This window comes from Magnolia sinica, chromosome 2, assembly GCF_029962835.1.
Source record: "Magnolia sinica isolate HGM2019 chromosome 2, MsV1, whole genome shotgun sequence".
NCBI classification, from domain to species: Eukaryota; Viridiplantae; Streptophyta; class Magnoliopsida; order Magnoliales; family Magnoliaceae; genus Magnolia; species Magnolia sinica.
In genome coordinates, this window is record NC_080574.1 from 135,304,527 (window position 1) to 135,331,580 (window position 27,054).

The 27,054-nt window shown below is 40.4% G+C and overlaps 2 protein-coding genes across 12 annotated transcripts in view; both read right to left on the bottom strand.

The window, feature by feature from the left end:
* Positions 1-203: 203 nt before the first annotated feature.
* Positions 204-4,960, bottom strand: LOC131237781 (homeobox-leucine zipper protein HOX3-like). The gene is made up of 4 exons (XM_058235761.1): positions 4,668-4,960; positions 4,195-4,376; positions 4,028-4,107; positions 204-717 (listed from the first exon to the last, which is right to left on the bottom strand). Exons 1-4 carry the CDS (start codon positions 4,726-4,728, stop codon positions 423-425), a joined length of 618 nt encoding a protein of 205 aa, XP_058091744.1. The 5' UTR covers positions 4,729-4,960; the 3' UTR covers positions 204-422.
* Positions 4,961-14,110: 9,150 nt separating this feature from the next.
* LOC131237782 (ATP-dependent DNA helicase homolog RECG, chloroplastic) overlaps positions 14,111-27,054 on the bottom strand; it is an 82,015-nt gene continuing 69,071 nt past the window's right edge. For 6 of the 11 annotated variants that reach the window (XM_058235768.1, XM_058235766.1, XM_058235762.1 and 3 more), the window contains one exon: positions 14,951-15,818. In XM_058235768.1, the coding sequence (XP_058091751.1) occupies positions 15,726-15,818 (93 nt within the window). In that variant the 3' untranslated portion in view covers positions 14,951-15,725. Of the gene's footprint in view, positions 14,391-14,892; positions 15,819-27,054 lie in introns of those variants that run through there. The other 5 variants (XM_058235765.1, XM_058235770.1, XM_058235769.1 and 2 more) reach the window with 2 other exon arrangements.

Sequence of the window (27,054 nt, forward strand, 5' to 3'; positions counted from 1 at the left end):
AAGATATTCCAATCACAGTACACGAACGTATACATTCGATGCGTGTAAAACATGTAATTCACATGTCAATCTACGTCGCATTTTCTCACTTCCCATCAATCCAAAATCCCTTAAAAATGTCTAATATAAAAACACTGCACATACAACCATTTGATTTGAAAATAAGGTCCGGAGGCTCTATATATAGACGTGACGTTTGTTGACTGTTTACATTTCCCTTATGTGACCAACTACTTACACCCACATATTTTGATAGACACAACCTTCCTTTCTACTTTTGGTAATGCAATAGTACAAGATGTAGTATTATCTCACCATGAGTAGAAAAGAAGGGGTTTAATATCTTACTATCATAATACCAAATGGTGTATCCATCAAACTGGGTGGGCGTTAGTATCGATCGCTGTGCTTCTCTTGTGATGCTAGCACGCGGCCGAAGGTTGCCGTTGCCGAGCATGCATGGCCGTTGATTTGGTGAGGGCCTTGTTGGGGACCCTGTGGAGGGCGCTGCTGGTCACACGCTCGCAGCGAGGGCACATGGTCAGAGTGGACGCTGGGAGTGCCTCACACGTGTGAGGGGAGAAGACGGTGGGTGGGGCCACCTTCATGGCCCTTAGCTCTTCCACTTCTCTTTGGAGCCTCCTATTCTCTTCGGTGAGTGAGCCAAAGCACCTCTTCAGATACTCGCACTCCATCTCCGTTTGTTTCAGCTTCGTCCTGTTTTTGAAAAAAAATCATTTTTCGTTATAAAAAAAAAAAAAAAAAGAAAAAAAAAAAGAGAAGAAAAGAAAGTGATTGGAGTGTGTGCATGCACGTGGGGCCCATGTTTTGGTGAATGGAGCCGTTGATCAGATGATCCCCATCGTTATTGAGATGTCTTCATGACTAACAGTTTCTCAGACCATAAACCTTTAATCAGTGGCCTAAAAATGGATTTGGCTGAAAATGCGGCAATAGACGGACGGTCCTAGAGGGCCAAAGATTGGATGGCTAAGATCTTTAGGGGCATCTTCCATCCTATCTGCGTATCAGGTGGGACCCACAACTTTAAGACATTTTCAAGCTTTTTATAGGCCACCCAATGTTTTCGCGACGAGCATGTCCTACCTTCTTGCTAAAGGGTCTGAATCATTGGCCAGAACATCTAAACGGCTGGTACCAAGTGATACACGGTTCTAATGTTTTGTGTAGCCAAGATGATTCTTGACGGGCCTGAGTTTTTGACGGATGGTCTAAACCTCAGGTCCCAGCAGACAAACGGTTCTGATTTCACGTGTAGGGGAGGTAGCAAGCTTCTCAGGTACATTGTCGACAGTGACTTTGGGGAGCTTTTTTCCTCTTTCTCTGAGACGGGTTCCTATACAATCATTGCAGAACTTTATTCTGCAGTGTTGTGTGTGGGCCCCACCGGAGTTTGTGCATGACATCCCCTATGTCCATCACGTGACCCCCTCATGTTAAATCCAGGCCATCCAAAACTCAGGTGGGCCGCACCATGTAAAATCATGCCTAAAACCACGCCGTGTGGTCTACCTGAGTGGGGCAATGGCCTGATCTTTTGGCGTATCCATTCACCGTTGGGTTGCATCTTATGAATGGATTGGATGGCATATACAAAACAAGGTGGGCCCCACACAGAGTCCGGAATGGTTTAATCGTGGGGATCTCCAACCCAACTGTTCCCTTTGGTGTGACCCACCAGTGTTTTGTATCGGCCTCATCTTGAAGGGGCGCACCTAATGGATGGAGTGGATGTGACCACACATCACGGTGGGGCCCACAAACAAAGTTGAATTAGTCAGCCAGAACAAAAGTTTGGAAGAGGATGTCAGGGGTTGTACACAGATTTATCCTCCGTACACGTGGGGTTTTTTAACCGTACATATTGTCATACCACGATCGGTCCGATCCGGTCCAACCAGTGTCCCTCCACGTTGGAGTGTCCACGGCCCAGGACTAGCACCAACGGACGGCCCTGACCATTCCATCAATTTCATTGGAAAGGTCTGAGCAATTTCTGTTTTTCCGTACTCGGGAGATGATACAGTAGAGCCCCGAGAACAGCCGCAGATTGCCGAGTGACCCGACTGTGGGCCCCACCGTGGTGCATGTGTTTTATCCACGCCGTCCATTCATTTTGCAGCCAGGAGATGATACAGTAGAGCCCCAAGAACAGCAGCAGATTGCCTAGTGACCCGACTGTGGGCCCCACCGTGGTGTATGTGTTTTATCCATGCCGTCCATCCAATTTTAGGGCGCAGATCCACAACTCAAGTGGACATCACAACAAGAAACGGGAGGATATGACGCCCACCGTTGAAACCTTTGTATGGCCCACTATGATATTTATTTGCCATCCAACCTGTTGATGGGAACGGATTGGCTACTCCCCCTGCCACCAGCCCCGTGGCTGATGGTCGGTGCTCTGTGGGCCCCACCATGGTGTATGTGCTTCATGCATCCCGTTCATCCATTTTTAAAGATCATTTTATGGCTTGGTACCAAAAATTATTAGAATATAAATCTCAGGTATACCACACCACATGAAAACAATAGTGATTGGATATCCACCATTAAAATCCTCCTAAGGCCCACTGTACTGTTTATTTGACATCCAATCTGTTGATTAGGTCATACAGACCCAGATCAAGAAAAAAAACAAAGATTAACTTCATCCAAAACTTTTATGGTCCCCAAAATGTTTTTAATGGTCGAAGTTCATTCAACACTGTTTTCTGTAATGTGGTCAACTTGAGATTGGAATATCTCAGTTTTGGTCTCATAACATAAAATGATCTATAAAAATAGATGGACGGCATGGATGAAACATATACATCATGGTGGGGCCCACAGAGCACCGACCATCCGCCATTGGCTGGTGGCAGTGGGAGTAGCCAACCCGTTTCCCCTGTTATAAGGTCACACATACCTTGATGAAGGGAGAACACAAATATCAGCTTGGTTCCCCGGCCTCCCCTCCCCCCAATGGTAGGCATTCCATCCCCACTATTTCCACACACACCCCACAGGGAAGAAGTTTTCAATGGTAGGCATTCCATCCCCACCATTTCCACTGGCGTGGTCCACTTGAGCTTTGGATTTGCTTTAGGGCTCATGCCCTACAATGATATGTCAAAATGGATGGACGGCATGGATAAAACACATGCATCAAGGTGGGCCCCACGGACTCGGGTCACTAAGCTATCCGCGTTCCCCCAAACCGTAATACGGTTTGGCAATCTTTCCACAGGACACACGGCAGGCTCATGTACGATCTGGTCCACACTATCGTGGACCCAGACGGGTTGCTTACGTTCTAAAAATAAAACCCACGAGTCGATCCTCTCCATCGTTTTTTCCATGGTTTATGGCACTGCTACTTTGACCGTTGACTATTTTTGTTTCCACCGTCACTTTAATGGCCATAGATCAGATGGATGAGATCGACTAATAGCTATGATTTTTGAGTCATAAACCATCCACACTAGGGCCCTGCATATGAACGGACCGACTTGCACATCATTCTCTGATGGCTCTACCATATCCCATTTCTTCCAGCTCCACCACAGCATTTCCCTTTCTACTCATGCTCTAACGTAGAGCCTTCGAGAGTAATGCGGTGTTCATAGATTAGTGATCCAGACCATTGATCTAATGGGCTCGTCCGTGGATGGACCAAAATCCAAAAAAAAAATCTCCAACGTTGTGAGGCCCTGACCATTCCCAGACGATACAAAGAAAAAAAAATAAAAAAAATCAAAGGTCAAAAGGGCAAAAGATTGAATGACCAAAATCTTCCCGTGTGGGAGATTTTTGGGCCGTCCAAATTCAAAGCCAACTTAGTAAGACTGGAAGGCGACTTATAGACCCACAAAATAAACGGCCACAATTCACAGGCCATGTGAACACGCGTGTAAGAAAACGGTTAGACTAATTCAGGAAAAAAATACTAATAATAATAATAGATGGAAAATAGAAAGAAAAAAAAAACGAAAGTAAAAAAGAAAAAAAAAAAAAAGGGGCATACCTTGCTCTACGGTTTTGGAACCAAACTTCAACTTGCCGTGGCTTCAGCTTCAACTCAAATGCCAAAGCTTCTTTTTCCTTCTGCGAAAAAATCCAAATAATTTTTTTTTAAAATGAAGATTAAATTTTATTTTTTTTTAAAAAAAGATAAGGAAAAAAAGTATTTACTGGGTTCAAGGTCTGATTTTCTCTGAAAGTTTCTTCCAGCAATCGCGACTGCTCCTTTGTAAGTCGAAGCTTCTTCCTCGGCGGGCCGTTCTCTTCGTCGTCGTCGATGACTCCAATAGGCCATGCTTCTGATCCTGATGGGAGCTGGTTTATATCCAAATCCCTCATGCAACAACCACCATCTTCAACAAAAAAAATAAAAAATAAAAAAATAATAAAATCAGAAAAACCCATAAAAGAACATCTGGAAAATAGAGATTTCCAGATATAAAAGAAAAATGGGCAAGCAAAAACCAGTACTTAAAATGGTAAAATAATCCACATGCAGAAAACCCATCAAAGAAAAATGACAAAAAAGGATCAAAATAAAGAAAACCCATCAAAGAAAAATAAAAATCTACATACAAAACTCACAAGTAGAAAATACCGATATATTAAAAGAGAGATTAAAAAAAATAAAATCTCTAACTTACCAGATGAAGGAGGAGCCATGGTAAGTTCCAAGGAAGAAGAGCTCGAGGGCAAAATCGCCATTAAGAAAAAAGAGCAGAGAAAGCGAGGGAGGGAGGGAGGGAGGGAGGGTGAAAGGGTAAGAAAAATACAGAAAGGGTGGAGGAGATGACGGGGTAATGCAGTGCTGCGTCTCCCTAGGGTTTCGACTGTCAAAAAAGTCTCCAACCGTTGGATATCTGACACGTGTCGTGGGGCATGGATTGCTGTAGGAGAAATGCCGGCAGGTTTCCCGTTTAGAGGATGCTGAGTCGGCTTGTCGGGTTGCAGTTCCGCTGGCAAAATGATTGGGAACAGAAGAATAGAGGCTTAAAAGGGTAGAACCAGTAATTCTATATTGACATTATTGCCCCTGCCCCTCACACATGCGAGAGATTTGGACCGTCTGCAAGCGGGTGGGCCTCCCATCAGGTGGTCTGCATTTGAGTGTTGTATACAGGCCGTTGGTTCTTTTCTTTCTGACAGTGCGTTTTCCTGCCCTCCCAACAGCGTGGCCCACATGATGAATGGTCTGGGACATGGAATTTTCATGGTCGGCTTCTTCTAATGATTGGATCACATCTCGCACATGCGTGGCATATTAATAAACGTGCCGATGCACCTCTTCAACATGTGCTAGCACGAGTCATAGAAGTTGTATGTATAAGTCCCTCTTCATGGCATGTGTGGCCCAACTATGCTGTGATTGTGACCGTTGATCTAGTGGACCGCTGTAATGTGGAAGATTTTTGGTGCGTTGCATATCAATGGCGTGGGCCATCATATCACATTACTCTAATTCCATGTCAAGCTTCACATGTATAAAATCCTAAAAGCTTGTTTGGTACGAACTAAAAATGCTTTGATCTCATTTATTTATTATAAATTTATAATAAAGTCATAATTGTTGGTTGCTAATGTTACCATTAACCTTTACTTTGAAAGAAATATAATATTTAATATATGATTCGCACTTAGATTATAGACAATTTTACCCATGCAATTAGCTTTTTAAAAAAAAAAAAAAAAAAAAAAAACTAAAGCTTTAAAAAAAATAAATAGAAAGAGAGTGGATATTTATGAAAAAATAGAAAGATATAGTCTAATCATTTGGCTTTGTATTTTGGTAGGGTAAGATTGTTGATTCACAAGGTTTGAAGCTAATTTAGTAAAATTAAACAATAAAAGTTATGGGGCTCGGTAAACAATCATATCTATCAAAGTATGCTCTACTCATTCTGCTGGTAACAATACAATTGGTTGTCTAGGTGAAAAATTATTAAACATTTCATCTTCTGAAACCAACACTTTAAATGTTACTTGACAAAGTATCAGAATATTAATCTCATAGGTATCATATCAAATCCTAGCAATCCAATCGCTTCACTTCCTCAGGTACTTCCAATAAAACAATAAAGATTGATGTTCATTTACTTAGCCTACACCTTTAACCCCTCGTCATTTATATTCTATGTATAATCTAAAATACATTGATTTGAATTTCTAATTAGTTGATTAATGAAAATATAATGGATGGTTGAATAAAATTATTTAATAATTAAAATTTCATAAATAAATAATTATTCATTTTCGTAGGGGTCATTTAAAATTACACATTTGCAAGAATTTGAGGGGATTCCAAATCCATTGTTTGTTTGACAAGGTAAATTAGAGGGTATTCCAAATTTAGAAGATTTCAAATCCTCACTTTTGATGAGTTTTGTAATCCTTTTCTTTTACTTGAATTTTCAATTATATTATTATTTTATTCATTTTTTAAAGGTGAGAAAGTCGCATGTATAACATGTGTTACTAAGCTACTAATTGATTGTACATGTGGCCCACTAATTATATCTCAAAACAATTAGATTATTAATTGCATCACTAAAATTACTTTAATAGAATGATTTAAGTAGTCTAAACTTGTTTGTACTGTAAACCGACGGTTAAAAATTATTGGTTAGTCACTCGGTTCTAATCCTATGCTTGTGGCTCATCTGATGGCTGAAATTTTATCATTTTCGAACAAAGTATATATCTCAATGAGATTATTATAATCATTTTGTCAAACATCTTATACATACATTAGTTAGGAATATTAAAGTTGATTTAGCAATTAAATTCAAACTCCCGTAAATATACTAAATAATTTAGGTGAATGACTATTTTTTGTTTATAGGGAATTCCAACCTTAAGGTGTCAAATAGAGCTGGAGAATCTGGATTCTAGGGTATTCCAACTTCAAAGATTTTCCATTCAAGTTTCTTGAATTCATGTTGCCAAGCAGGGCCTCAATCATTTTAAATATTGAAAAGAAAACTATTTAATGTGATTGGCACAACTTGAACAATTTTATTGAAATAATGCACACCATGTGTATAATTTTAAAGTAAATGAGTATTATCAATCATGATAGGCCAAGTATCGAATGACTCCCTCTAATTCTCTCTCCACGTGCATTTCATATCCACTGGTTATGATTGACTAAAATGAGATTATCTTATTTTTAGGCATTTACCAAATACGCCTTAAGCCGCATTTACCAAATTATATGCCTAAAGCCTCAACACAGGACTTTAAATGGGTATCTAGACCCCCGACACCGGATGGATCCAACCAATTTTTAGTAGGTCCAAGTCCTGTTTATTGGATCTATTAAGAAATTAGGTTAGGTTTGGGTCTTACCTTTTAGACCTAGTTAAAAATTGAGTTTAGTTAGGTTCTAGTTGACTCTTTGTGACGGACCTAGTTAAAGTCGGTTTCAATCGTGTCCAGCCAGGTCCAACTCATGTTTAATGAATTTTTATATATCTAATACATATTGATTATTCTTGTAAAACAAACGAGTATTCATCGGCTATGCAAATATAAAAGAACCCGTTTCCACACTATGCACATGTTATGCGATCTAATCCATCAATTGGATGGGCCCAGCCATGTAAATGTTCTTAATTGTTCTAGACCCAATGGGTATCCAAGCCCTATCAATCCTGTCTTGAAGAACTTAACCATATTTGAAAGGACTTAGACCTGGCAATACCCGGTTAGGTCGGTCCTCGGAACAATAGGACCCGATCCATTGACTTCTCTACCTTAATTAGATTCTTCCACATGATTTCACAATTAAATTAATCAATTGGCTTTAATTTCACAAAACATATTTTAAAAAATAATTTTTAATGATGATATTTAACATATAAATGACAATTTATGATTGAAATTTCCCCAAAAAAATAAAATAATAATGCCACTAAAGATCATGCAAGGAGAATTCTTACCATGCGACTTTTTTTGTTCCTATTTAGTCCGAAATGCGGACAAAGAAAACAAAATAGAATCCGTCTGAAATCCGAAACAGTTGATCACATAATCAAAATCCTTGTTTGACATTCATTACATTTTTCCACGAATTCATGTTGAAATGCCAAAAAATTCTATGGCCAAACAGCATCCCACCTCCTTCAATACCTCGGAAAATCAATTTAATGCCCTTTTCAAACTGATACTATTATCTTCTTCTTCTTCTTTTCAAATGAAGGAATACCATCCAGCCATTCATTTACAATGGAATATCAGAAATTTTGACCATTGGGGAACATCATGGATTGCTTATGGATGGTTGTAAAAACAGGCCAACCTATGGGTGGACCAGATCATGTAATTAATGGGTCATTTCTCATTTAATAAAACAAATTATAAATAGATTGAGGACATTGAAATTGGTCTTCATGAACTAAGATTAAATGTATGAACTTAAAAAAAATACTAACTATAGCAACAATATCACAGCTCTTTATTTTGGTAAGATCTACTACCAGCTAGTCAATTTATGGTTATATGCATGTATGAGAGGTTTGTTCAAATACAGACTAATGTATATATAACAATAGGTATCATTAGGACTATAGCCTATAAATCTGGAGTCATATTGGTTGATCCGAACAGTTTATAAGATGGGCCTCACATTAGATGTAGGATTCCTAATAATGAGATTTCCTATTGGAAGGCTTAAGCACCATGGCTACTTGACTTCTTCTTCTTCCTTTTTTTTTTTTCCTGTTGAATATGGATTGTTGCCTTGACCGTTGCTTTCTGGGCCACTTATTTTAAAGTCAAGGATTTTTCAATTATGAAGATTTTGAGGCAGCTATCTTCATCATTTTAGTTCATTGAATGGGACCACCGAACATGACCCAAGATCCAGCTATAGTCCCAGCACATACTCTAGGTGTAGGTGGGGATATATTGTAGCAAACCTCACACCATACATGTGGGCTTGCTTGGATTCATTAAAATATAAATTGAGTTATTTTAATGAAAATGATATTTTTATTATTTATTTTTATATATTTTTAAAAATTATTATTTGTATTTTCCTTTAATTTCTTGAAAATTTGTCAAGAAATTATTTATTTTTTTTAAAAAGAAAATGGTAGGTGTACCACCTAACCATCCATCTTCAAGCCTCCCACATCCTTAGGATGGTTATAATTGTCTAATTTTTTAGAATCATAAGAAATTAGTGACAGGCCTAACAACTTGATGGATCAAATTGTTGATTGGACCCATCTTTTCTAAATCATCTTGACCGTCCATATTAAAGACCATTGATTGGATGGTTGGCATTTGTCAGATTGGTATGATGCCATACACTGTCGCGCTACATGAAATAAGCAATGTGCCTAATGAACAGTCTAAATCAATGGACTGGAATAAGTGTCTCAATGCAACTAGGATTATTATAAATTAGAGTGCTCTGAGACCACTCGACCATCTCTCTTTGATAATTATCATCAAATCTATTTTATATTAGAGAAAAGACTTTGATAATTTGATAATCTGGCAAACTCTGATAATCCATAGTCATGCACATAGCAGTTGTACACGTGCCATGTACAAATATTTAAAAAATCAAACCATTCAAAACAGTGGGTCCCACCAAAAAATCTCAGTTGACATTTAATGAACGGTGAAGAATATCCAACGTTCCAAATTCAACAACAAAAAAAAAGGTCCATCAGTTGGAGTTCAGGATAGTTTAATCAATGTGATTTTAAAGCTTATGAGCTATCTCACGAAGGCCCCGCTACTTGGACGGTTTGGATTTAGTTAGCACCGTAGATTTTGCTTGTTGGTCTAATACTATGTGGACCGCACAAGATATGTTCCTAATGTTTTCATGCACCGTACGCACCACCCGTAAATGCTCCACCGTTGGTTCAAGTCAGCTCTTTCTAGCCCTACATTTGTTCCGAAAATGTGGTCCACCTGATTAGTGGCCCGATCTGATTATTGGCTTATGGCATCTCTATAGATGGCGCCGATGGATGGATCGGATCTGATCTCTACGTGCCATGGTAGAACATAAGGTACACGTGATACAAACGTTCAATTATCCAGGTAGTCCACATGGTGGGCCCGTAGTGCATGGGCCATGCTACAAAAAACCATATTAATGAGACGATCTCAGCCATCTGATGCCCTGCGAATGAACGGTCAAAAACTTTCATTTTATTGACTTCATCGAAAGTTTTAGGATTACCAAATCAATCCAAAACACGCAAGCAACTGTCCACACTAGGGCCCACCAGCTAGACAATCCAGTTCATTAGTGGTTTTTTAATAGTGGAATCCAGCCATCCAATTTGCTGCACTCAAATGAACGGTTAAAAGCACGATGATTATGGGTCCAAATTCAATCTGCGGTGAGATCTAATGATCCGATGGTCAAGATCATTAGATCATGCGAATTTCGGGCCATCAAAGATGGGTGGGTCCCATCATTTCTTGGACGATCTAGATTTCAGTGCATGTATGCCACGTGTATGGTAATCTACACGCCCCACTATCTTTACTATTAATATCACGTGCCTCATCTGTACGTACGGAGGAAAAGCCCATGAAACGGGATACGGAGGGGCGATTTCGATGATTAGGTGGGGAACAAGGTGGGGCCCATATGTTTATAGCAATCCCAGTAATAGCGACAAGGTAATCCCAGCTCCGATGACGTGGCACAATCGTGTTCCATTGGTGGGGGACACGTGGCCCCACATGCTTGCGCGTGGCTACCCTGCCTTGAAAAAGACGAGAAACGGCTGACCTGAATGTCTTCTTCGTGGCCGAAGCACACGTGTCATGCACGCTTCTGGACAAACATAAGTGGTGGGTTGACATGCCTATGACAAACGGATCACTTGCTTTCGGGTGTATAGTAATTACCATACGATCGAGCTGTGTTTGGCCCACCTGTAATGTATATGTGAAATCTAAACCGTTCATCTGGTGAGAAATTTATATCCACTTTGCAAACAATAATTTTCTTGATAGAAAATTTAGATTGGTTACAACACTGGATAAATGTATAATTACCCCTAATACGTATATATTCACTTTTTATGGCCCACCTGAATTTTCGAACGGTTTGATTTTCATCTTTCCTTTATCCTTGTTGGGTTCACCAGATGAATGGATAAGATTACATATAAACAACACTTCGGACCGCATATTCCATCTTGAAGTTTCTATGGTGGCCGTCCACCTATGCAATGTCCCCCATTGTTCCCTTTGGTGTGGTCCACCTGAGATATGGATTAGGTTTCTATTTGGGATCTACCACTAAAATTGAGGGACGTATCTAACAGATATGTTGGATGGCACTCACACATCACAGTGGGACCCACACAGCTCGAAAGTAAACGCAAGTGATCATTCCCCGACAAACCGGAGATGATAGGGTAGAGCGAGTCGAACGGGAAAACTGAGGAGCCACTCAGCAAAGTACACGTGACAGGTGGGTATTCATTTTGAACCGTCCATCAAGTAAAGCTAAGTGTCTTGAAGTAAACAGAGATCTGATGATCTTAGCCATCTGATCTAGTGCCTTTAAAGCGATGGTAGAAAGCAAAGGTGGTGATCGATTCAGATTTATTGTTAGGTGGGACCTCCTGATGGATACCATTTTTTTAGATAGCTGTCTCAAATGATAGGGCCACTGGATGGACGGTCCCGATTGAAAGTTAACTGGGCCACGTATACTATGGAGATATGGCTCTATCACATTTGGCGGTTCTGCCGCTCTTCCTCGTATCTATCCAAGCAAAGATGAAGGCTTTCCTTCTTGAGCTGGGCCCACCCACATGCAGACAAAATAGCTTATGGTAGGGTGTGATGGATGACACGCTGGCACTCGGCACTTGCACACGTGGCCTAATTGTAATAAACGGTCCAGATAGCGGATCCATTTCAGATTGTTTTGTAGGAAAAGAAATCGTACGGAAGTAAAGCCTTATCTGATCGATTAGTTTGTATTAATTGACGGTTAATATGAAAAACGATCGATGAACAGAATTCAAGAAATAGATTTTCAAAAATGGGGTATTACAATCCATCAATTAATATTATGAGCTGTCTACATTGTGTTTCCAAGATTTGAACGGTCTGATTTGAGTTATATGTGCCACGTGTACAAATAAAAGTGCAAGAGTACCATCCATCTTTCTCTGCCAGAGTATTAAATAACGGCTCAGCAGCTAATGGCTTGTGGCTGGTGGCCCCCAAAAGCCGAAGAATGTAAAAGCATCTGTTCTTGTCGGGCACTTTTCGGGTGGGCCTACCGTCAACATGTCGGGTCCATAATTGGGTAGGAATGAAAGGATCCTCGATCGAGCCGAGGCATTGGACGGTATGCTCGGGTTTCTTTTCTGACAAGTGGGCCATGGTTTAAAAATCCGGACCATTGATTTGTGGGGGACAATTCGGATAGGCTGAGAAGTAAAGCCACTTTGATGGAAAGTCAGTGGAGTGCTCACCTGAAGAGTCATGATTCATGATTGGATATTGACCGTTGATCGGTCCAGAACTGGATTTGGTTAGACGGGGAAGGACGTGGATTAGGTGGTGGAGACCTCACTACCTTCGGGGATGGTGTGGTGACGTGGTAAGATTTGGTTGGTGGGGCTGTATGCTGTGATGGGCATGGACAGCGGGGGAGAGTCTTGATTCTGGGCCATTCATCAGGTGCTCCGATTGCAAATGGATGGACCACCACCCCGACTGTCCCTAGCTAGGAACGAACAGGGGATCTGAGGAGCCATCGTGATGTATGAGTTATATCCACACCGTCCATCCATTTTACCATATCATTTAGGGTTAAAAGCCCGAAATTTGGGTACTTCCGAGGCTTAATTGGACCACACCACAGGAAGAAGCAGGGATAATGAAACACCGTTGAAACGTTCCTACGGCCCACCGTGATAATTAATTTCCATCCAACCTGTTCATAAGATCGAATAGACCTGGATGAAGGGAAAGCAAAAATATCAGCTTGATCCAAAACTTGTGGCCTCCAAAAAGTTTTCAATCGGCAGGTGTTTAATCATCATTATGTGGTCCACTTGAACCTTGGATCTGCTTCATTTTTATGCTTGTCTCCTAAAACTATGTGGTAAAATGGATGGAAGGTGTGGATGAAACCCATACATCATCGTGGCCCCACAGAGCTCCTGTCCGTTCCTAGCTAGGGACTCGCGAAGGTAGTACACCATCTGCGTCCCCAAAATCTCCCAAAGTTGGAAGATTATACCCTTAGGGCAGAAAATTAGGACACAGATTGAAAGGATAGAATCTTCTAATCTGGAAGATTTTAATGGTACCTGCATTACATGTTAGGGACCATGAGATCAACGGTCTAGATCATCTAACCATGCTAGTTGGGCACACATCAGATGCATTAGGACCGCGTAATCATGAAATCGTCTAAACTCAATAGTATTTAAATACAAGTCACTGCATCTTTAATGCTCTAGCAGTGCGTGATTGATGATACGCAGGCACTCAGAAATTGCATATGTAGCATGCAGGTCGAATTAAAATTTCGAAATTATGGGACGTTTGATTATCTATCGGATTGGTGGACATTTGTTTGGACGGTTGACAATAAAACAAATAATAATAATAATAATAATAATCCAATGGTTCTATTCAACAAGCAAGTGTCCACATTTCAGAGGTTAGGATTGTTCGATCAATCTACTTTTGGGGCTGTGACTTAACGACAGTTGGTCCATCTATTTATTCCACGTGTACAATATCTAATTGCCTGCGTATCAAGCGTCATACTGTGTAACAAATAAATTCCCATTACAAACGCACTGTAGGTCCATTTATCTGGTGGGCCAAATGCACAAGGAAATGGACGGGTGAAAAAACGATAACCAATGGTCTATTTTCAAGGTGCATTTGTCATTAACGGCTGAAATGATTTTTAGGATCGCGCCAATCCACCTAGGTGAGCATATGATGAATGTCCCAGATCCTATACATGCCACGTCATCACCTGCAGGTCGGTTCAACTTCTAATATAAAAAAAATCATGCGAATTAGAACTCACATGCTTTCACTCTTTCGCAGGTGTTGGGATAGAATGATATTGGGCCCACTTCCCATCGTTCCCAATCAAGATCCAACGGTTATAAAAGGCATAAATGATGTGGGACACATGGCAATTTGGATCAAGTACATGAAAGTCCAACCATTCAGATTTTAGTACGAGGTGTAGTTCGTCTAGGCTGCGAATACAAGAGAATAGAAGAGAGACTAACAACACACCTGCCATGATCTAAAATACCAGCAGCACCAATACATTCCAGTGACTCTTGTTCCTTTGGTGAGTCATTTGATACTCTGACAGTATGATGCTTGATACACTGGCCAAATGATCAAATAAGCATAATTTCTGGTTCATGATGTCTAAATTGAAATCCACAACTTGGAAAATTTTAATTCGAATTACTCAATGTGCACACAGGGTTAAAAGACACACGACTCAAATCTACTCAACTCGTTTAGCCCTGAGTCGGGCCAACTCACCCGAGTCGGGGGTGACTCATGGCATTGAACCACATCAGGAACACTACCAACTCTTGAGTTGACTCAAATGAGTTGTCATTTGACCCTGAATTGAGTCAGGAATCACCCAAATTGGCCCAACTCGCTTGAACCAGATCCGAGTTGACTCAAGCGAGTTATCATTCAGCCCTGATTGAGTCAGGAATCGTGTATCTCAGGGCTGAACTGGCCCATCTCGCCTGAGTCAGGGTAGGTATCAAACCAGATCAGATACACTAACAAATCCAAGTCGACTCAAAACGAGTTGCACCCGAGCTGTCCAAGTCTTAAAACCATGATGCCACAGTATCACAATCTAAGTAAAATTCTAAATGCCGGCATATCATCCATCACAATGCCCATGGCACAAGCTATTACATGTCCAAGGTATTTCAGATTTTAGAAAAAGGAAAAAGGATCTAAATACCTAAGGATTACATAACATCATACATAGGATAATGCTACAATCAGCCTGATTTTTGGAGATGGGTCATCCGTGATAGAGCCCATTGCAAAGGCTGTCCAAAAATCTTTTACATGTCTAATGTGTTTCACATTTCAGCTAAATAGGATCCAACTCTCCCAGCAGCATATAACATATACATTGTACATGTTACAACCAACAGCATTTACAAAGGAATTAGTTTGTGAAAGAGTAGTTTGATACTCTGGCAGAGTCATGGTTGAAAGCAGTCACTCAAAAGTTGCACACTAGCATAAACATAATTCAAATTAAACAGCCCAAATTGCAGGACCCACTGTAGATATCATCATCCAAAAGTCATATTGATCGAATGATCCTAACCTCTGATCAGTGCGCAGTTGTTCTTGAAGTCGGAGTTTTGACCTCCCATTGTCCATCAAAAGTTCACCAATCACGCAGAGTTAGGAAATTGAAGCAGTGAACTTTTAGTTTGAGAGCCGTCTGAATCGGGGCCCACAATTGGGATGCTTTAATTTAAGTAACCTGTATGGCATGTGTGCAATTTCTGAGCACCTACAAATCAAACATCACTCTTTGCCAGGCATCAAAGATCTTCCCTTTGTGAAATGTTCCATGAAAGTCCCAAAATACCTTTATCACTGCCGTCTTCCTCTTCTTTGAAATCAAAAATTTGAACTTCCAATCACAACCTTCAGCTCTGGCAAATATCTCAATCACCCAGTAGACAGAGTGGCTGACGCATGCTAAGCTCGGCTTTGAGCTTCGGGAAGCTCTCTAGATCATGGGAAGCACTCAAAATTTTCTGCATTTCAAGAAACCATTTCTTAAGTCCAGATCTTTATTAACACCAACCAATGCGATGGTGCTAACTCTTATGCATGCTTCAGGGCCATTTAGGCTCAAGTTCAAGTTATCTGGATAGCAAGTTGGACCCAAATCCGTTCTTCCAATATGCAGTTCCAGAGAGAGCGAAAGTGATCAGCTTAACGGATGCCGACTCATTTCACCATGGATATCCAATTCAATGGTGATTTGAGGTGTGCATCCAAAAGAGCCCTTGCAGATGAATCTCATTCGATTTACACCACTTGATTCTTAAAGAAAATATGGCACAAGAAGAATCTCCACTGAGAAAGAATGCCATTTTAATAAGAGATGCATGAATTCATAAGCATTAGAATCATGGTGTGCCGTAATGGCCATTATGGGACCGTAACGGCCGTTATGTAAAGGTAATGGTGGCAACCGTTACACATTATGGGGTCGTACAAGTCGTTATGGCCGTTGTGGAAAAAATGAACCGTAAAGGCTGTTACAGCCACATTAATGGCCCGTCATGCCACCCATAAAAGCCGTAATGGCCCCATAACAGTCCATGATAGGGCCGATACAGGTTTTTCAGGTTTTGTTTTTTAATAATAATTTTAAAAAAGAAAAAGAAAAAGAAAAAGAGGAGACTGTTACAGCTGTTACAGGGACCGTTAACTGCCGTTTCCGTTACGGAATACCTTGATTAGAATGCATTAAAATGAAATGGAAATAGATAAAGACTTATCAAAGAAGTTGTAGAAAAGAAACCCATTTGAAGCAAATAATAAGCAAAATGTGTTTCAGTTGTAATTTCATCATTGTTCATGAATCATCATGTTGTAATTGTCAACAAGCTGGATTTTGAAATTAAAATATGTCAGACAACAGTCTAATTGACAATTACGTCACATAATCAGAGTAACAGTTCCACAATAATACATAAATTTGATCGGGCAATGCTGAGGTTAGAGACAACTTGCCATGTCTGAAATTGAGTAGTTGACTCAGATGGCGAACATCGCAAATCCAATTCCATAACAACAACTTTCCCTATTAGCATTCTTACACCATTAACAGTAATGCAGTTGAACAAAGAAAATCTAAGGCGATTATGCTGCTGATACTTTCAGATTTTATAGGTTGATATAAACCAGAGGGTTTAACATAGTTTTGGACCCTATGGAAAATGAAGTCGGAACTGAAAGAGCTAGGACGCAGACAATGTAGGGCCAAAAGGAGAGGAAGGAACAGTTTGAGGAAATCCGGCAAACAGGGATTGGAGAATCAGGTATGTGGAGGTTATGTGATTGTGGTTATATTGACAAGGGGGAAAGAAAAAAATTAGGTACACAAGCAGACGCTGGAGGAGCATGCCCAAGGATTCAAGGATAAATCCTCACTCTATTAAAGGTGGTAGGAAGGATGAAGCAGGCCACCACTGTCTGAGCCCAGTCCCCGTAACCAACTTGCCTGCTGAAATCCATAGCCTGGAGAACTAGGAAGGGGCAAGAAGACACAGCTGGGCTATTCAGGTAGAAGCAGAGGAGTTTCCACTCAAGAATGGTGGCAGAAAGTCCAATCAGAACAACCGAAGAATGAAAAGGAGACGAAAGGCTAAATAGAAATTGGATCAGTGACACAATTGAGAAGCTGGTTGGGATTTACCCTTGGAGATTATGACGACATTCAGGAGCTCTTCAGATTCCTCCAAGAAAAAGAAAGTCAAAGCAAAAGCGAGGTGAATCAGTTTCTTTTAGTGTAAGCTAAGTAGCATGTAGCATAAGTTATGTAGCGTGTAGTGCATAGCGGAGGCTACATGCGACTTAAGCTATTTTCATGAGCTTCATTGGGTCAAGGCAAAGTTACACTACAAAGTGTAAGCTAAACACTACACAAAATAAACTATTTAAAACACTGATTGTGACTTCCCTTGGTATTTGGAAGTCCTTTGCTTATCTACATGGGTGATCATATTCATAAGGATGAGTTGGCAATCCTCACACATGGTAACTCGCGCAAGGTGGAGAACTACTACTAGTAGTATGTGATAGCTGATACCCCTTCACTTGAAAAGTATAACATCAAGCTTCCATCCTTTTCAATTGCTATCCTATCTTCCACATAATCTGATTGGTTTCATCCACACTGCTTAGCCTAACAATCAACACCATTCTTCGAATGTCCACTCTCAGACCAAGATAGTATCGTGAAATTTGCAGTTGAGCTATCTCAAACAACCTAAAGTGAACAGCAAGTCATAGAACTTTTGTGTACTCTTTGATGGTTAAATGCTCCTCGTGCAATTTGAGGTCTTGATTTTCTTTCGAAGGGTATTGATAAAATTTTATTAAAAGGCCTGCAGCCAAGGAAAAATGGGGAAAGAATACAACAGGGAAAAAACCTCAAATTACAGCCCAAAAAAAGATGGGAGATCAGAATCAGCTAGATAATTCAAATACAAGCCCATTCTATCACTAACAGCTTGACCTTACTAATCACCATCTCCATTGTCCTTGAAATGTGTTTTGAAAGTACCGATTATTTATCTCCCACCAGATGGCCCACCACACAGCCAGTGTAAGGATCCATGGAGCTTGATCATCGGAGGTGTACTGCTCATCCAACCATCACTTTCATGAGTCCAGGGGCGTAGCCCCCACCCCGGAGGGCAATTTCATAATTTCACATGAAATTTTATGTAGACCCTAGTTCATATGGGGTAATAGACATCTTGTCGTGAGAGAGAGAGAGAGAGAGAGAGAGAGAGAGAGAGAGAGAGAGAGTTGTCATTGTATTGAGAGCTGCTTCTTCATTTTTTGTCTTTTGAGGATAGTGGATTGGTGAAAATACACGGACGTACCAAAAGGGAACCATGTAAATCTCTGTGTTGTGGTTTGCCTTTTTTCTGCTTTCTTTTGATTCCGATATTGTTGTGTGTGGTCGAGAAGGGATTTTTCTCCCAACAGGCAAGAGGGCAAGGTGCCATATAATCCTGCCTTTCTTCCCTATACCACCATGCCAATCCTTTACAATGTAAGGCATAACCCACGGCAAATTGAAATGGCAAAGAAGTGCACCCAGACTTTGTTACAGAAAGGGCAGCAAATAAATAGGTGATCGGCGAACTCCGTTGCTGGCATGCACACATGGCCAACATTGGGAATGACATAGACCTCTTTTAAAGGTTGTCGATTGTCAGAACCTTGTTTCTTCCCACTAACCATGTGAGGGGCAACAACCTTGGGAGGGGCGTTGTAGAACCAAAAGTGAAAAGTGTGACCTCGATCAACTGGTGGCCCCACCATCCGAAGTAAGCTATAAAAAGACCTAATCAAAAACTGGCCTAAATTATGAGCACTCATTATCAAGTCATCCCTTGGATGAATGATTGGCATTCTATAACCGACCCAACAAGTTGATGATTCTTCCAATTTGTTTTCCGACAGATCCCTCCTGCAAGGAGGCAACCATACAAATGTGGCCCCACAAGAGGAAAAACACTCCACTACTTAGACGTTTCTAGAAGGCGCCAATAGAGCCAAACTCGGAAACACATGCTACGAAGGGGTATCACCACACCATATATCCTCCTAGAATCTAACTCTAGTGTTGTCTCCAATTGAGAAAGAAATGCCTTTTCTGAACTTCAACTTTAACGACACCATCGTCTTCTAGATGTGAGAAGCCTTATAAGGAGAAGACTCTTTGACGTCCCATCCTCCATCTTGTACATCATATTTGCTTATAATGATCTCCCTCCAAAAACTCCCTTCTTTTATTCCAAAATGCCATAGCCACTTGCTAAGAAGGGTAAGTTCATACTGCGCAACTCTCTTAATCCTGCACCACACTAACGAAGCGGCAAACCCACCTCATCCCATTTCATTAACATGGAATTTGTGACTACCTTCCAGCCCCTTCCAAAGAAAATCCCTCAACTTTTTCTACCGTCTCAAATACTAAATTCTGGCATTTGAATAAGAACATAAAATAGATCGGAATGTTGGAAAAAAACAGCTTTGATAAGTATTAGGCGGCCTCCCGAGGTAGCAACTTTTCCTATTTCATAACCTCATCCCATTTCATTAACATGGAATTTGTGACTACCTTCTAACCCCTCCCAAAGAATATCCCTCAATTTTATTTTATTTTCTAGCGTCTCCAATACTAAATTCCAGCATTTGAATAGGACATGAAATAGAATGGCAAGTTGGAAAAAGCAACTTTGATAAGAGTTAGGTAGCCTCCCAAGATAGCAACTTTTCCAATTTCACAATTTCCCCTATCCTCTCAATCACCTTGTCTCATCATAGGTGCTCGGCAGGCTTCCCTATGCACAAAGGAAGCCCTAAGTGTGTAGAGGGAAATGATCAAGCATTGCAGCAAAACACCAAAGCTAGCCTAGTAGTCTCCTCTTTGCTCAAGTGAATGCCCAATATTTCTCTATTCTTGAAGTTAACACTCAACCCAGATACCACCTCAAAGCAAATGATAATTTTACATAAATTGTTCACTTCCACCAAATATGCATCACAAAATATAATGGTGTTGTCTATAAACTAAAGGTGAGAGATCCGAGCTCTCAATCTTGCCACCTTGAACCTACTAATGAGATTAGCCTCTTGGCCTTTCAATATCGATGGCTAAAGGCCTCTACTATGATCAAGAAGAGGGATGGAGATAGAGGGACCCCCTACTGTAATCACGGTGAGCCATAAAGGCCGTTACGAGGTCGTAAAGGCTGTTACGTAAAGGTAACGGTGACAACTGTTACAGGTTACGGGGTCGTAACGGCCATAACAGCCATTATGGAAAAAAACAACTCGTAATTGCCGTTAACGACACATTACATCCCCCTATAAAGGCCATAATAGCCCCGTAATGGTCTATTATGGGACATATATAGGTTTTTCATACTTTTTAATCAACATTACGGGGCAGATACAGGTTTTTCGGGTATTTTTTCAATAAATAAAATATATATATAAAAAAGAGAGACCGTAACAGCCGTTATGCCCCGTATCGTACAGGTAACGGTGGTGGCCGTTACGGCCACCGTTTCCATTACGGAATTCCTTCACTGTAATCCCTTTGACGCCTTGAAGTAGCCATTTGGAGAACCGTTCACTAAGATTGAGAAAACCAGAGATTTAACACATGCCTAAATCCATTTCCCCCATTTGATCTCACAACTCATTATGTCCAAAAGATAATCAAGAAATCCCCATTCAATGTGGTCGTAGGCCTTTTCTATGTCAAGTTTGCATATAACTCTGGCCTTCTCTTCTCTAAATCTGGAATCTGTACGTTCATGGACAATGAGAGCACTATCCAGAATTTGTCTACAAATCACAAAGGTATCTTGATTTGTTGATATTATGCTTCTGATAATCGTCCAAAATTTCGAGGTGAGGATCTTGGCGATTATCTTATATAGGCTACCACTGAGGCTTATGGGCCAAAAATATTTTAAGCAAGCAGCCCCATCAACTTTGGGGATAATGGCAAGAAATGATGCCCCTAACTCTAGAGAAATACTACCCTTCCAAAAGAATATGTTGACAAAGTCTATCACATTTGACTTGAGCACATTCCAAAACACTAGAAAGAAGGCTGAAGGAAAACCGTCTGGCCCCGTTGCTTTGTCTTTTCCCAAGTTGGTGACAACCTCTTTGATTTATGATTCAGAGGTCGACTTTTCCAATAAGGCTGCATTTTTAGATGATAGTGAGTGAAAATGAAGGTTATCTAGCTGCAGCCGATTCCATTGCTCTTTTGAGAGTAACTATTTCCAGAATTGCACTATCGCCTCACAAACTTCCGACTTCCCCTCTACACTTGCACCATTCACAATTAGGGAATTGATTTTGTTGTTCATTGCTTTGGATGAAATTATACTATGGAAAAACCAAATGTTCTTGCCCTCTTCTTTTAACCAAAGTGCCCTTAATTGTTGTCTTCATTTAATTTCCTCCTTCAGACATTGTGAATGCTTGGTGGATTGCTTTAACCGCCTACCTTTTTCTTCTTCAAATAATTCGACCCCCTCTTTAGTATCAAGAGCGTGGATCTCATCAGGGATAGCAAATACCTCTGCCTCTCTAGCCCCATAAACCTCTCTCTTCCATACTTTTAACTTTTGTTTCAAGTATTTGAGTTTTTGGTGTAATCTAAAACTAGGCAAGCCTTCAACTTGACATAATTGCCACCATTCTTCCATGAGCCCCGTAGAACCTCCAGCCACGAGAGCTCGAATCTAAAAGGTTTAGGGCCCCAACTGCCATTGTCCACTTCTTGCACTATTAGATAGTGATCTAAGATTGGTTCTAGTAGACCATTTAGCTTGACAAAAGGGAATAGTTTCACCTAGTCTGAAGACACTAGAAATCGGCCCAACCAAGACATAATTGGATCGCTCTTAACCATTATATCGTGTGAACTTAGCCTGGACCAAAGGAATATCCATAAAAATCATACCTTTGGATCCAACAGGAAAATTCTTTCATGCTTGCAGTTAACCAAGATACATTTGACTTCTCACGGTTGAAGTGAATCACATTGAAGTCCCCACCTATACACCAAGGAAGCGAACACCTTTCTGAAATTGCATGCAATTCCTCTTAGAATGAAGCCCTCTGGCCAACCTTACAGGGCCCATAAACAATAGAAAACAGCCATATGAAACAAGAAGAGATGTCAAAAAAAAATCACATATACCAAGAATTGCCCACACCAACCATCTTCTTTCCTCCAAACTGCAGCGTCCCAAGCCACCCCAAGTGAACCATGTGTGTCCAGAGAAACCTAATCCTTGTTCCTCACACCCCAAACTAAATTCAGAGTGTTCCTAACAAAAGAATAAAGCTTCATTTCTTAAAATGAAATTATCAAAGCTTTTGACTTCCGACACATTCCTATAATTTGAAATCTTCTTATAACCCAAACCCCTAATATTCCAACTTAAGATAATCAATGGGAAACTGACATCGCCCTTCTAACCCTCTGAGAACCATTCAACTCATTGCCAACTGTATGATTAATAGTGCTCTCCAGCCGCAACAACTCTCTAACCCTTAGGAGTACACTTCAAAGATCTCCTAGGGCTTGTTTGATTTTCCAAGTTCCATTATAATTAAAAATAAATGAGCCATCATTTTCTTTTCAGGGTGTTTAGTTAAGAGATAATTACGGCACAACAAATTAAAGTCAAATGCACATTTAAAGTAAACAGGTAAAGAAAATTGTAATCATTACATTTTGGGTTTTTTTCCGAAGTAATTGTATGTCTGGTTGATGTACCTTTCCAGCCTCCCTTTTCAAATCTTTATTTCTTTGGCCCTATAACACTTTTTTTTTGCATTTTTCAGGGATGAAATTGCCCCTGGCATCAAGCCCGATGGGCAGTTGCGTGCCGGAGAAAACAAAGGGCCCCATACTAATATATGACATGAGCTCCTATAACCATGATTGAGCCCACACTATAGGAGATTTAATCCATTCATAATGACATACGGGCATGGATGAAGGGCAAACAATAATTTCAGCCTGATCCAAACCCTTTGTGCCTTGCAACAAGTGATAATGGTGGGCGTTCAGTCCCAACTATTTCATATGATGTAGTCTACCTTTGTTGTGGATATGCCTCATTCTTGGACCCAAGCCCTTAAATTAAAAAGCAAAACCACTAGACGACATGGCTTTGATAGATGGTACCCGAAAACCATTTACTAGGGCCCAACTTCGTGTAAAGGATCCCATTTGGAAATTTTCGATTTTTCAGAGAGGAAAACAAGAACCCTTCTTCCAAGCTTCCTTCATGGGACCTACCACCATTCTCCGGCTGACTCTTCTCCGATGTAGGCCCCTTCAACACTCTTCAGTCGGAAAAACTATCGTTTTTTACTCACCAACGATGGCCACGAGTAAGGAGATAGTTTTATGGTTTGTTTGTGTTTTTTTCGGAGTACCATCCGGTTTGCTTATGGTGAGAAAGGATCGTTGTAAGGAGACATATGTTTTTTTTTTTTTTTAATGGGGAGAAGTGATCATTGTTAGGGTTCGACGTTATAAAGGGCTAGGGTTATCATGTTGAACACAAGTAAGAAGATAGATGTTTTTTTTTTTTCTTTTCAATTGAACACTAGTTGAACAACCACAACCCATTCTACATGACAACCACAACCCGTTTTACATGCCAACCATGACTCGTTTCACATAACAACCACGACATGTTTCACATGACAACCACAATCAAGATCCACTTGACAATTGTGATCCATTCCACATTACAACTACAACTTGACCACATGATAACCAAGGTTTCCCATAACGGTAACGGTGGACGTAACGGCCATCACTGTTATCGTTATGATACGGGCCGTTATGGTCCTTTAAAAAAACTGTTACAGGACCGTTACGGGGCCATTACCTACCGTTAATGTTTTGACCCCATAACGTGTAACGGTTATGATAATTACTGGTACGTTTAGGACACGTTGAAGATAACCATGATCCCTACTATTTTAATTGCTTTTATTTTTTGGTGCTATTACTTTTTTTAATCTTAGATGTTAATGCCTTCTTTGTCATGCATTGAAGAATCAGAAACATAAAAAAAAAAAAAGACGAGTCCCTACTTGGATTACGAGAATGTGATAGTATCGGCAAAGTGCTCCATTCAATTTTTAAAGCACCTAAAAGACGATTTGGCAAGTGCAATATTTGGAGAGTTGTTCAGGAAATCATGCTTTGGGTTTTTGTTGGATTTCGATGAAGAGTAATGGTGATTTCACAATAAAGTGATCAATTGTCTTATACATAGGCACCTTGGTGACCTAAGATTTGAAATATAGGGCACCATAATGACGTTCACAAAGATGGACTTCAATTCGACTATGGGCCCGAGGTCTGGGCTCGCTGGAGGCTAATGAGGGTAGGAAAGAAAAGGGGATAAGTGAGAAATCTTTGTGCCAAGCTGCTGCTTTAAAGAAGGATTTGTTAGTAGCATTTCGATCACTTCGTGGGTCAAACAAACATTAGGATGTAGTTAAGCCAGTACTACTCATGTGTGTCGAAATGCTACTCGTAGGATCTCCTTGTAAGAATGGTTTATAGATCAACATATAAAGTTAGTAAAAAATAAAATAAAAAATTGAAGAGTTTAATAGGTACGCTTGGGGCTTTGTGGGGTACTGATATTTGAAAGCGGTTAATTTTACAATAAAGGATCAACATCCTGAAAATACAACACACGTAGATGCTCATTTGCCCTACAAGTATTTATTGTTGTCTTATTTCACATTCATTTTGTTTCCGTTATAATACTCTTTATTTGTGTTGACTAATGTCTAATACATCTTTCCTTTTGTGCAATAGATATAGGCATATGAGCAATTCTCTGAGCGATCTAGTAGTGGTGGTTGAGCCATGAGAAAGGTTTCCCCCAAATTCCAAGATTCCTCAATTGGACTCCATTCAAAGTTGCGCAGTATAAGATGCTACCGAAGGTCTTTAATGAAGTGTTAGCAAGTTGGAATCCATTTAATTGCTTGTTTGAGGTGCATTACAATGATAGTTCTACATGACATAACATACGTGCTTTTACAAATCAAGATGTCCAAGGAGCTCATTTCCACTAACGGGTTGTGGTTGTCATGTAGAACAGGTCACGGTTGTCATGTAGAATGGGGCGTGGTTGTCATGTAGAATGAGTCGTGGTTGTCATGTAGAACGGGTCGTGGTTGTTCAACGTGTGTTCGACAAAAGCAAATATCTATCTCCTTGTGTTCAAAATGACAACCACAACCCTTATAACATCAAGCCCTTACAACAATCCCTTCTCCCCATGACAAAAACAAAGATCTATCTCCTTACAACAATTCCTTCCCCCCATAAGCAAACTAGATGATACCCCGAAAAAACACAAAAAAAAAAAAAAAAAAAAAACCTCATAAAACTATCTCCTTACCTGTGGCTGCCATCTTTCCGAAGAGTAGTCCCCGAAGAGTAAAAAACAGCGGTTTTTTTTTTCCAACCGAATGTCGGAGGGCATTATTCCAGAGAAGAATTGGTCAGAGAGTGGTGGTGGGTTCCATGAATGAAGCTTGGAAAGAAGGGTTCCAGTCTTCCCCTCTGAAAAATAAAAAATTTCCAAATTGGGTCCTCTCCATGGAGTTGGGGCCTACTAAACGGCCTTCGGACACTGTTTATAGGGCCCATCGTCGAGTAGTTTTGGTTTTTAATTTAAGGGCAAGGGCAAGGGCCTAAGATTGAGGCATATCCACAGCAAAGGTGGACCACGCCACAAGAAATAGTTGGAATTGAAAGCCCACCATTATCACTAGTTGTCGGCCACAAAGGGCTTGGATCAAGTTAAAACTATTGTTTTCCCTTCGTCCATGCCTATATAACATTATGAGCGGATTGGATCTCCTATAGAGTGGGCTCAATCATAGTTATAGGGGCTTACATCATACATTAGTGTAGGATCCTTTGACTTCTCTCGCAAGCAACTGCCTATTGGGTGTAAGGCTCAATGCTAGGGGCATTTTCTTCCTCGAAAAATGCAAAAAGGTGTCGAAGGGCCAAACAAATAAAGATTTGAAAAGGGAGGCTTAAAAGGTGCACTGACCAAACCATTGGGCTATTTTGGTAAAAATCCCATACATTTTTACATACCAAAAGGCCCATTTCTACAATCATCCCCCTATAAAACAAACAATAGTATAATATAATATTGTAATCAAATGTAATTGATGTCACCACACAATTACAGGGTAACTAGCCATTACCCATTTCCAACCAATCACCGTTGTAATTGGAAAACCAAACAGGCCCTTAATCATCGACTCTTGCCATTGACTACCCCTTGTTGGTAAAAAATGTCTTAAATCTAGAAAAGTTCGACTAGCCCAAGAAAGTTCGGCTCGAAGTCCAGCAATAAGGTATATTGGAATTTCCATGATCCTCGACTCATCGAAGATCTGCTTCAACTCGTCGAAGCTTACACAGACAGCACACGGACTGTGTAAATTTAAGGCGGTTTCCGGACTATTTCAAGTCGGTGCGAAAGTGGAGTTTCCTAAACTATAAATACGAGTTCCTAAGGCCTTTCTAAATCATGCTAAGGCTTTCTAAAGATATTCTAAGGGTTTCCAGAAGGGGTTCTAGGGTTTCAAAAGGTGTAGCAAGGGTGAGATTCGAGGTTGTTCGAATCGAGTAAGTCCTTT